The sequence below is a fragment of the Haliotis rufescens genome, unplaced genomic scaffold, assembly GCF_023055435.1.
Source record: "Haliotis rufescens isolate VD_foot unplaced genomic scaffold, xgHalRufe1.0.p SCAF_39, whole genome shotgun sequence".
Classification (NCBI taxonomy): domain Eukaryota; kingdom Metazoa; phylum Mollusca; class Gastropoda; order Lepetellida; family Haliotidae; genus Haliotis; species Haliotis rufescens.
In genome coordinates this window covers 1,940,737-1,953,055 of record NW_025964101.1, presented here as the reverse complement: position 1 = coordinate 1,953,055, position 12,319 = coordinate 1,940,737, and the positions used below count along the sequence as shown (strand labels likewise).

The following is a 12,319-nucleotide window of genomic DNA, read 5'->3' as shown; positions in this document are numbered from 1 at the left end:
TAAGGGTTGGAATAAAAGAGGTGCCCTGTAGGCTATTTCTAAGAGCTGACCATGCTAAATCGCCATGTTCCATGACTTGGTTGATAGCTTGTTACCCGAGTGGAACATGGGGACGAGCGTATCAATCATTGGTTTGTCTGGCCCAAAACTTTTACAGGCGCCATGATATTGTTCACTGAAACGTGTTACCACAAACAACTATTTCACAGACATAAATATTTGGCACTCCCTCTTAGAAATAGTCCCCAGCAACCAATGCTGGTTGTAAGAGGCGACGAAGTGGATCAGGCAGTCAGGTTCGGTGATGGTTGCTCACAATATCGATCACTGGTTTGCCTGGTCCAGATACATTATCTACAGGCCGCCGCCATACCCGGAACATTGGTGAGTGTGGCGTTAACTTAACACCAAAGGCCTAAAAATAAAGAGATTGTTCATGCTTCGGTCTGGATGGTGCTTTTCAGATTCAACTAGTAGCAAGGTTTCATTAATGAAGGAGCGCACCCTATTTGTGAATTGCTTGTAAACATTTGTAAGTTAAAGCTATATTATCGGGTTTAAAGGTTAACGTTTTTCAACACAAAGTTAGTTTCATATATTTATACAAAAATAACCACTATAAAACGTTTATTGTTCCCGGATGATTTGAATTCATGAAGCACTTGTATAACTCATGATCACAAAGAGCATCCCTTCTTTCCCTAAAAGCTGCATCCGCGCTTCGCGGTTGTATTTTCAGCACTACGGCAATGATCTTCTAGACAGATCTTTAGAAGGACTTAGAAGGTCCTGCTCGTCCATTAAGACATGTACGAGAGTGTCAGTAATATTTCACATATCTCACCGCAGCATGTCTCCACCAGACGACCAGTGACTGAAAACTCGAGCAACCGTCACGCCATCCGAACACCATTCCTGATTTAGTCGCCTCTACGTCCAGCAATGAGGTTTTTGGTACCTGTTGATTAGGTCCCTTCCAGAACATGGAAGCCTTTTTTAAGCACTTTGGCAAGTTGTTGTTTTTTTCATGTGGTGGAAACGAGTGAATTATAATCGAGGCGAACCTGGGATTCTAAGCGATCAGTGATTTCTCGGGACGCCTAAGGATCGCACCCCTGCACGTCGAATCCCGGCGCAAAACACGACTACACGACTTCCCCAATCGCTAAAAGAAACATTGGCAGGAAGGTGTATACCGCGGAGAGACAAGTCCGGTCACGTGATACTCATATTAGCTTGTGGTGGGAAATGACGTCACTGCACTGTGACGTTATAGCTTTATGACGTCATGCACTGTCGCTTCGAGAAACTTTCTCTCTTACAACCAAACATAAATTAGTGTGCTACATGTACATAATAACGAAGTTCCCGTGATAGCTGCAAGTGCATACATTAAATCTACTTCCTTAGTGTTCCTGTATATTTCTCATGGACCAAGTTTACAATCTCGTGTGACGTGATTGAGATTCGTGATGACCCACACTTGGAGACGTTTGTGACGTCACCCCATTGTTGATACAGTCTTTCTGCCAACAAGACGTGTTCTCGCGTATCGCATGATGAAGATTGAAATAGTTGAAATCAACACCCCGCCTTCACTCCAGTTTTGGAGTGGGGCTCAAGAAAGTTCGTTTGTCGCTTTTTACGATGGTATCGTATCCAACGCAGTAAAATTCCTACCAGGAGTCGTAGACATGAAGACCCCAGGCGCTCGGAGTAAGTCAGAACTCGTGGAAAAGGAAAGTCCCCATGTCGCATTTTACCATGGGAGCGCAACCAGGGCCCCGGCGATTTTGCCAGGTATTCGACAACACCTGAAGCCTCAGCCATTACGAAATGTGCAACTGGTCGGATTCATCAATATGGAAAGTCCACACATCACATACAACGAAGAGATCCTGTCAATGGCACGTACATTGGTGCTGGATTATAAAGACTTCCTGGCGGACCAGCTCTCAAGCCTTCTGAACCTAGCTCTACTCAAGCGTGAACAAAGTCTGTCCACCGCCTACAACCAAGCGATGTTAGCCACATTGAATCCAGGTGAGGTTGAATCTCAAGTGACCCCTCCCTCCAACTCATGGTATCTGGCTGGACTCAAGAATGGACTCCCCTTTGTCGCATTTTACGACGGGATCGCAGCCACGGCAGTTACATTCTTACCAGGAGCTGTAGAGCAGATAAATACCTCGACCCCAGGAAACAGGGTTGGACCATTTGTTGCGTTTTACGATGAGATGGTAGCCACTGCACAAATATTCTTACCAGGAGCTGTAGAACAAGCATATGCCTTGACCTCAAGCCACGGAAACAAGGTAGGACTCATGAGACACCCCGATGTCGCATTATACAAAGGAATCAGAGCCCCGGTACCTGCACTAATGCCGGTTGACGTACAACACCTGAAGCCTCAGCCATTACGACATGTGCAACTGGTCGGATTCATCAATATGGAAAGTCCACACATCACATACAACGAAGAGATCCTGTCAATGGCACGTACATTGGTGCTGGATTATAAAGACTTCCTGGCGGACCAGCTCTCAAGCCTTCTGAACCTGGCTCTACTCAAGCGTGAACAAACTCTATCTACCGCCTACAACCAAGCGATGTTAGCAACATTGAATCCGGGTGAGGTTGAATCTCAAGTGACCCCTCCCTCAAACTCACGGTATTTTACTGGACTCAAGAAAGGACTCCCCTTTGTCGCATTTTACGACGGGATCGCAGCCACGGCAGTTATATTCTTACCAGGAGCTGTAGAGCAGATAAATACCTCGATCCCAACAAACAGGGTTAGACCATTTGTTGCGTTTTACGATGGGATGGTAGCCACTGCACAAATATTCTTACCAGGAGCTGTAGAACAAGCATATGCTTTGACCTCAAGCCGCGGAAACAAGGTAGGACTCATGAGACACCCCGATGTCGCATTATACAAAGGAATCAGAGCCCCGGCACATGCACTAATGCCGGGTAACGTACAACACCTGAAGCCTCAGCCATTACGAAATGTGCAACTGGTCGGATTCATCAATATGGAAAGTCCACACATCACATACAACGAAGAGATCCTGTCCATGGCGCGTACATTGATGCTGGATTATAAAGACTTCCTGGAGGGCCAACACTCAAGTCTTCTAAACCTTACTCTTCTCAAACGTGAACAAAGTCTATCTACCTCCTACAACCAAGCGATGTTAGCCGCACTGGATCCAGGTGAGGCTGAATCTCAAGTGACCCCTCCCTCAAACTCACGGTATCTGGCGAGACTTCCATTCATCGCATTTTACGATGGGGTCGCAGCCACGGCAGTAGTATTCTTGCCGGGTCATTTGAAAACCATGGAGTCTGCGCCATCAACTCCAAGATACGCAACTCGAATGGAGACTGGACCAAGCCACGACAACGTATATAACTATGGGATCTTAACCAAAGCGCGAGTTTTTCTACCATTCCCCCAGAAAGAGAGACCACCGGAAGTCGAACCCTCAAACCCACGCCCGCTAGTTCGACCCCAATGGAGTCGGGTTGAAAAATATCGTCTGCTCAAAGACAAACTGGACGGACTTCCGCTGAGGTACAAGCCCCGTTCCACCAAGTACATCACCTTCAAGGAAAAAGAAATGGTAAGTATCCATTTATTATTTTAAGTGCATAAAACTATTTTGTTCATTTTGCTGCGAAAATGAAACCGTTGAATTGAAAATGTAAGCAATACACGGCTGGTTGTTTGAATTTCGAACTGTATAAACTGTATATAAAAGATGTGGTCCGAAGATAAGTATCTAGTCAATGAGTATTACAAAATACGACTATTGGGGGGACACTTTCCATCTACCTGCCCAACACACACATATATACACACAAGCACGCACGCACGCACATACAGTCGCGCCCAGTGAAAAAACAAACAGTTAAAGTTGCTTTTCTGCAAATATGATTACTTTGACAATTTTAAGTTTTACTTTTTTCAAAGCATGAACTGGGTGAAAGATTATTTCACCACTTATATCACAACTCAAGTTATAGGTGACTTGTCACTGTTGTTACAATGAGTTAGTGAATGAGTTAAAATATCTCAGCCATATTGCAACACTGGCAAATTAAACATGCATATAAAAATATTCTGTGAAACAGTAAACTAAATTTCAAAGATTCAATAATAAACAAACTCGATCGATAAAAGTAAAACATATCTGACCTAACCACATGAACTTCAACAAAAGCATGTTCTTATCATTCGTACATAATAACATTCAAAATGTTTTCCTAGTGTAAGCAACAAGTTTCGATATAATGACGTTTCAGTGACAATTTTAGTTTCTCTGAAATAATAACTTACTGTTTATGTTCGAAAGATCTGCTCATAACGTATTCGAGACGCGGATATGATGACAATCTTAAGTCTAAAACGTACGGTTTAAATGCAATTTTTACATGACGCAAATGCCAATCACTCCTTATATACTATACTTATTAACATGTCTACATGTGTGGCGTGCATGGAGTATGTTACTGAAAAGAGCTCTGTGAAAAGTATTATTTTTATCTCTACACGGTCGTAAGTCTTTGTTAAACAATGGGGGTTATTTGCTAGGATTGTCGTTTAAGACAAGCTGAATCTCTTGTATGCATGTATAAAGGAACACAACATATTGTTTATCCACAACACTACACAATACGTTTATTTCATGGTATATGTTCTTCTCTTCACTCAGGACACGCGGAGACGTATCCTCAACACCATCCCCTCCCTGAAGCCTGTCCCCCCTGGCAGCTGCCTGGCCCGGAGTCCGCTCACACCCTGGTACTGGCTGGAGGACGTCCACCCCGAAATGGTCTCAGCCACCCTGAAGGACCTGGCCAGTCAACACATGAAGTACTTCAGGGCAAGTCCCAGCAGGGCACCAGGTCAACAGGCAGGTCGATCGCAGATCCAGATCATGGAGGACCTGTACTGGGAGGAGCTGAGGACAAGGGGTGCACCGGGCACAACGGAGGAGATGTACAGCAGACTTCGGCAGGAGATGAGCTTCACCAGGAAACTCTGGTTCGACCAGAAAGGCAAGTCAATGTTCAACTGCAAAATTGCCCAGCTAAACGACTCAGCCTGTCTTAACACAAATAACAACGGTTACACCAAAGAAGAAGGTGACTGTGATCTGGACGCTGCCAACTCTTCTGTCTTTGGGACCAAGTCGGACCAGGTGTTTTCCAGGGGTCAGGATCTTGCCAGAAAGAAGCCAAGGCACAGCTACCTGAACAAACGCCACTCCAATGGCTACAGGTCACGTAACAGGGGACCAACGGATGCGGGAGGAGCTTATGTTGATCATGGCAAAACGTGTATCGAGCCAGAGCAAACACAGAATGACACAGTGGAGGATACAGATCATCTCCCAGATTCCACACTGCAACAGTGCCACAGCAGGGACACACAGCTGACGCAAAGAGAAGGAAACAAAACATTCACTCGGATTAAAAAGGTTCCTGTTTTTGGTCAGATGTCTTCAACTGCCAACGAGGCTTCTACCTCAGGAGCTGATAGAAACCAATTCTTTGAAGAGGATTTGCTCCAGAAAGATACCTTTGAGGAAGATGCTGAACATCTCAAAGAATTGTTCAAAGACATCTCGCATTTCCATTCCCTCAGTAATGTTCCAGAATCGCTCATAGAGAAAGTGGTCCAGCTGACATGCACACCATTTCTTAAAGGTGGATACAGCAGTGGCTTGTGTTTCTTATCAAGCCTCAGAGAGAGCCCAGAGTATTGTGCTGGACAACCCATCCAGAACCTAGAACAGTGTGTGGGTCAGTGCAGGTCAACAGGGAGGACTGCAGTGGGTCACACAGACTCTTCAACAGAGAGGGAAGAGGACAGCACTATCCAGATGCAGAGAGACCTATGGTACAGAGAGGAGTGCTGTATGAGGTAGGGGTTATTGTAAATACATAGTGATTGGAATACTGTTTAATGAAAACTAAAATCATGATATGTGTATGATGTGATTAGATTCAAAATATCGTATTGTGTATTGATGATGTTATCACACTTATTTCTCATTTCAGACTTGAACAGTTCCCAGTGTTGGAGGATAATCCTACCAAGGAGGATGACTTCATGGGAGACCTTTCCTTCACAGACAACTGTCCAGATGATAGGTACATTACACTTTAATATGAATAATATATTGATGGATAATAAATCACCTCATTCTAGTGAATAGAATGACAATGTTCAAATGTGTATCACAATCCAAAATTTGATGTTTCAGGGCTGAGTCTTCACATTCCGTCCTGCACGATGACTTCAGCCACTATGATGACATCCTGGACATTCCCACCTTGAGCATCCTGTCTCCACCACGTGACTCTCTCGGACAAGCCTTCCACAATGATCATGACGTCAGCTCTCTGTCCACCCCTGACCACGATGAGGACAAGCCAGCCAGCCATGAACCCTTTCCTTCTGAGTACGTCTTCAAGAGGGGGTGTGGACCTTCCTTCAGCATGTCTTCAGAGTTCTGGCACATCAAGATTCCAACTCTTCCTTCACACATGGTCCACTACAAGGTTGAACAGGATGGCCTCACTGAAATAGTCATCGGCTCTGGATCTTTCGGGGAGGTGTATGCAGCAACACTGACGGTGTCCCCTGGCCAGAGTAGAGATGTGGTTGTTAAACAACACTTTACAGACAGGACAACACAGGAGGCCATCGCTAATGAGGCAAAGATCACCATGTACCTTGAGTCCACAGGCTGTGTCCCCATCTGTTATGGACTATTGAGTGATGAGGAGGATGGCTACAGCATTGTGATGGAGTATGTTGGTTCTGGACAAACGCTCCGTGATGTTATGTGCGAGTCAGATATGCCAAGATTACACTGGCTGAATATTGCATGCCAGCTAGTCAATGGACTGAAAAAAATCCACAAGAAAGAGGTTCTCATTAATGACATCAAGTCAGACAATATCCTAGTAGACATGTCTGGAGAACTGCCCTTGGTCAAGTTCTGTGACATGGGAACAGCATCATACAAATCCGGGGTAACGTACAGAGGAGACATGGAGAATTGTTTCCATCTCGCTCCAGAGGCGTGTGCTCATGCTAAGACAACCCCTGCATGTGACGTATACAGTCTTGGAAGAGTCCTGAATAAGATACATGGCGCCTCACACATCTCAGCCTTGTTGTCACTTTCTGATACGTGTATGGCTGAGGATCCCGCTGTCCGCCCCACTCTCTGGACTGTAAACCAGCGGCTGCAGGAGGAGTACATAAATGAGGCCCTGTTCCCCACGCTAACTGTGCCGTCACATGGTTACCTGGACTCCAGTGATGAGGAACCAGAGGAAGAATCTGCCGGATCTGTACTCAAAGTTAACACACCTATTGACAAAGACTTATCTACAGCTACAGGTCTTAGCTCCGCTGAAGTCAATGGTGCTGTGTCAAGGGATGGTCCACCTAGCAGAGGCAGCAATAGAAGCAACAGGAGCGGCCAACATGAACTAGGTACATCAGTAGCTGAAGCTTATCCGGATGAGATCCAGGACATCTATTCCATTTCCATTGATCATGTGCCACGTATGCACGTCTCCGTTTCGTCTGAAGGACACACTATACCCAGAGTGAACATGCCAAACGACATCCTGTACTCTGCTGAGATCACAGATACATCTGCTGGTGCTGCCAAGTCTGCACAAAATGAAATTCCAGTTACCAACACGAATGCTGCTACTTTCAAGTCTGCACGAGATGGAAGTCGAACTCTGGTTAACAATATGAATATCTCTTCTTCAAAGTCTACACGAAATGGAAATGGAAGTTTGGATGCTATCCCAGCAGTGGGAACTTGTGAAGTCTCCGCTTCCTTCAATTCACCAAATGGATCTTATGTGTTCCACACACAAACTGTGCCTACATCTCCACCATCTGTGACGACACCTACTCCTGCATCACCCTGTGCATCTTGCCACTTCCACAGGACATCGGCATCCCTGGAACTGTTCTCTGCTGTTGTCTCTCCCAAGGTTTCCTCTGCCACGGAAACTCCCGACGCTGCATCTAGTGAACTTAAAACATCCTCAAGTCATAGTCTTGATACTTCATCCGACACGTTTGTTGGTGCTGCCGAGGATCAGTCTCATGCTGATGCTAACTCTGAGGGTCGTCGTTCTGATGCCGATGTTAACGAGGCTGCTGTCGTTCCAGCCGTTGCTGCTGTAGACGTGAACGAAACTTCCACTAGCCTGGAAGCTCCTCACGTGGCGGCGTACCGCGCTCTGTGCCAGGCAGAGCTGGAGGTGTACAACAAGCACTGGGAGGACACACCAGTGTACGAGGGTTATCTGCCCCTGGTCTTGTCACTGTTAATGCTTCCCCTTGGGATATTGGGATTCATACAGACTTTAGATGGGGTTTAGCGAACATATTGTTAGGAGAAAATGTATCATTTGAGTATGTGTGATTGAAGTCTTGTTATTAGTTCTACTGAAAGGTGGAAAAAAAGACTGATGTGATATAAATTATCATATTTTTTATACCAAGAATGATGTATAACATACTGTACTTTCTATGTTAAGGTATTGCTATGAATATCTCAGCTGGTGACGTTTTAATTGTTAATGTATATTTGATTTACATTTTATTTCATGTAATGTGTATTTTCGTCGAGGGTGATGTTATGAAAATTGCAGAAAATATTGGAATGACGTGTTCATCATTATATTATTGCCAATATAGCATGAAATATTTTTTTTGTAAAAGCAGCTAATTGATCAACGAAAGTATTGATCAACTTTCTCTTAAAATAGCATTATTAATTATTTATATTGATGAAATTCGTTCCACAAAAAAATTATTCCTTTCAATAATATTTGAAGCACCTGTGATTCCCTGTCCTGTGATTTTGCTAACACATGTCATTGTTGTGCATGGGGGTCTGTGATAATTCGTTGCATACATGTACACCGTATTTATTTATGAGTATTATAGAACTTAAATACAATGACGATGCTGCTCTTTTGCCATTTTCTTATATTATGAATTTTGTCATCTAACATAAATGTTTATGCAAATACACCGATCTTTATCTAATTTACTCTTTGTGTCTTTTTATTTCCCTCCAGGATATACTGGTGACAATGCCGACTCCACTTAAATGGACCTATATAAATTGAAGGATGTGACAGTTCTCTTTAAAGTCACAGTACTTTCACTGGGTAATCGTTCCCCAACGGCGTAGGTCATTGCTCTTGCTTGATTGTGTGTCATCGAACTCCGACGGCGTAGGTCATTGCTCTTGCTTGATTGTGTGTCATCGAACTCCGACGACGTAGGTCATTGCTCTTGCTTGATTGTGTGTCATCGAACTCCGACGACGTAGGTCATTGCTCTTGCTTGATTGTGTGTCATCGAACTCCGGCGGCGTAGGTCATTGCTCTTGCTTGATTGTGTGTCATCGAACTCCGACGACGTAGGTCATTGCTCTTGCTTGATTGTGTGTCATCGAACTCCGACGACGTAGGTCATTGCTCTTGCTTGGTTGTGTGTCATCGAACTCCGACGACGTAGGTCATTGCTCTTGCTTGATTGTGTGTCATCGAACTCCGGCGGCGTAGGTCATTGCTCTTGCTTGATTGTGTGTCATCGAACTCCGACGGCGTAGGTCATTGCTCTTGCTTGATTGTGTGTCATCGAACTCCGGCGGCGTAGGTCATTGCTCTTGCTTGATTGTGTGTCATCGAACTCCGGCGGCGTAGGTCATTGCTCTTGCTTGATTGTGTGTCATCGAACTCCGACGACGTAGGTCATTGCTCTTGCTTGATTGTGTGTCATCGAACTCCGACGACGTAGGTCATTGCTCTTGCTTGATTGTGTGTCATCGAACTCCGACGGCGTAGGTCATTGCTCTTGCTTGATTGTGTGTCATCGAACTCCGACGGCGTAGGTCATTGCTCTTGCTTGGTTGTGTGTCATCGAACTCCGGCGGCGTAGGTCATTGCTCTTGCTTGAATGTGTGTCATCGAACTCCGATGGCGTAGGTCATTGCTCTTGCTTGATTGTGTGTCCTCGAACTCCGGCGGCGTAGGTCATTGCTTTTGCTTGATTGTGTGTCATCGAACTCCGACGGCGTAGGTCATTGCTCTTGCTTGATTGTGTGTCATCGAACTCCGGCGGCGTAGGTCATTGCTCTTGCTTGATTGTGTGTCATCGAACTCCGACGGCGTAGGTCATTGCTCTTGCTTGATTGTGTGTCCTCGAACTCCGGCGGCGTAGGTCATTGCTCTTGCTTGATTGTGTGTCATCGAACTCCGACGGCGTAGGTCATTGGTCTTGCTCTATTGTGTGACATCGAACTCCGACGGCGTAGGTCATTGCTCTTGCTTGATTGTGTGTCATCGAACTCCGACGACGTAGGTCATTGCTCTTGCTTGATTGTGTGTCATCGAACTCCAACGGCGTAGGTCATTGCTCTTGCTTGATTGTGTGTCATCGAACTCCGACGACGTAGGTCATTGCTCTTGCTTGATTGTGTGTCATCGAACTCCGACGACGTAGGTCATTGCTCTTGCTTGATTGTGTGTCATCGAACTCCAACGGCGTAGGTCATTGCTCTTGCTTGATTGTGTGTCATCGAACTCCGGCGGCGTAGGTCATTGCTCTTGCTTGATTGTGTGTCATCGAACTCCGACGGCGTAGGTCATTGCTCTTGCTTGATTGTGTGTCATCGAACTCCGACGGCGTAGGTCATTGCTCTTGCTTGATTGTGTGTCATCGAACTCCGACGGCGTAGGTCATTGCTCTTGCTTGATTGTGTGTCATCGAACTCCGGCGGCGTAGGTCATTGCTCTTGCTTGATTGTGTGTCATCGAACTCCGACGGCGTAGGTCATTGCTCTTGCTTGATTGTGTGTCATCGAACTCCGACGGCGTAGGTCATTGCTCTTGCTTGATTGTGTGTCATCGAACTCCGGCGGCGTAGGTCATTGCTCTTGCTTGATTGTGTGTCATCGAACTCCGACGGCGTAGGTCATTGCTCTTGCTTGATTGTGTGTCATCGAACTCCGGCGGCGTAGGTCATTGCTCTTGCTTGATTGTGTGTCATCGAACTCCGGCGGCGTAGGTCATTGCTCTTGCTTGATTGTGTGTCATCGAACTCCGACGGCGTAGGTCATTGCTCTTGCTTGATTGTGTGTCATCGAACTCCGGCGGCGTAGGTCATTGCTCTTGCTTGATTGTGTGTCATCGAACTCCGACGGCGTAGGTCATTGCTCTTGCTTGATTGTGTGTCATCGAACTCCGGCGGCGTAGGTCATTGCTCTTGCTTGATTGTGTGTCATCGAACTCCGGCGGCGTAGGTCATTGCTCTTGCTTGATTGTGTGTCATCGAACTCCGGCGGCGTAGGTCATTGCTCTTGCTTGATTGTGTGTCATCGAACTCCGGCGGCGTAGGTCATTGCTCTTGCTTGATTGTGTGTCATCGAACTCCGGCGGCGTAGGTCATTGCTCTTGCTTGATTGTGTGTCATCGAACACAGAAGGTGTGGGGCGTTGCTCTTGCTTGATTGTGTGTCATCGAACTCCGGCGGCGTAGGTCATTGCTCTTGCTTGATTGTGTGTCATCGAACTCCGACGGCGTAGGTCATTGCTCTTGCTTGATTGTGTGTCATCGAACTCCGGCGGCGTAGGTCATTGCTCTTGCTTGATTGTGTGTCATCGAACACAGAAGGTGTGGGGCGTTGCTCTTGCTTGATTGTGTGTCATCGAACTCCGGCGGCGTAGGTCATTGCTCTTGCTTGATTGTGTGTCATCGAACTCCGACGGCGTAGGTCATTGCTCTTGCTTGATTGTGTGTCATCGAACTCCGGCGGCGTAGGTCATTGCTCTTGCTTGATTGTGTGTCATCGAACTCCGGCGGCGTAGGTCATTGCTCTTGCTTGATTGTGTGTCATCGAACTCCGGCGGCGTAGGTCATTGCTCTTGCTTGATTGTGTGTCATCGAACTCCGGCGGCGTAGGTCATTGCTCTTGCTTGATTGTGTGTCATCGAACACAGAAGGTGTGGGGCGTTGCTCTTGCTTGATTGTGTGTCATCGAACTCCGGCGGCGTAGGTCATTGCTCTTGCTTGATTGTGTGTCATCGAACTCCGACGGCGTAGGTCATTGCTCTTGCTTGATTGTGTGTCATCGAACTCCGGCGGCGTAGGTCATTGCTCTTGCTTGATTGTGTGTCATCGAACTCCGACGGCGTAGGTCATTGCTCTTGCTTGATTGTGTGTCCTCGAACTCCGGCGGCGTAGGTCATTGCTC

General features: G+C 46.2%; 1 protein-coding gene across 1 annotated transcript; it reads left to right on the top strand.

The window, feature by feature from the left end:
• The first annotated feature begins 1,337 nt into the window (after positions 1–1,337).
• On the top strand, positions 1,338–9,095 carry LOC124147223. Its single transcript, XM_046517867.2, has 4 exons — positions 1,338–3,629; positions 4,722–5,935; positions 6,073–6,165; positions 6,279–9,095. Exons 1-4 carry the CDS (start codon positions 1,557–1,559, stop codon positions 8,431–8,433), a joined length of 5,535 nt encoding a protein of 1,844 aa, XP_046373823.2. The 5' UTR covers positions 1,338–1,556; the 3' UTR covers positions 8,434–9,095.
• The last annotated feature ends 3,224 nt before the right edge of the window (positions 9,096–12,319 follow it).

Coding starts and splice junctions, on each gene's coding strand:
- LOC124147223 (XM_046517867.2), top strand. CDS start 1,557: ATGATGAAGATTGAAATAGTTGAAATCAACACCCCGCCTTCACTCCAG. Junction 3,630..4,721: donor CCTTCAAGGAAAAAGAAATG/GTAAGTATCCAT, acceptor CTCTTCACTCAG/GACACGCGGAGACGTATCCT. Junction 6,166..6,278: donor GACAACTGTCCAGATGATAG/GTACATTACACT, acceptor TTGATGTTTCAG/GGCTGAGTCTTCACATTCCG.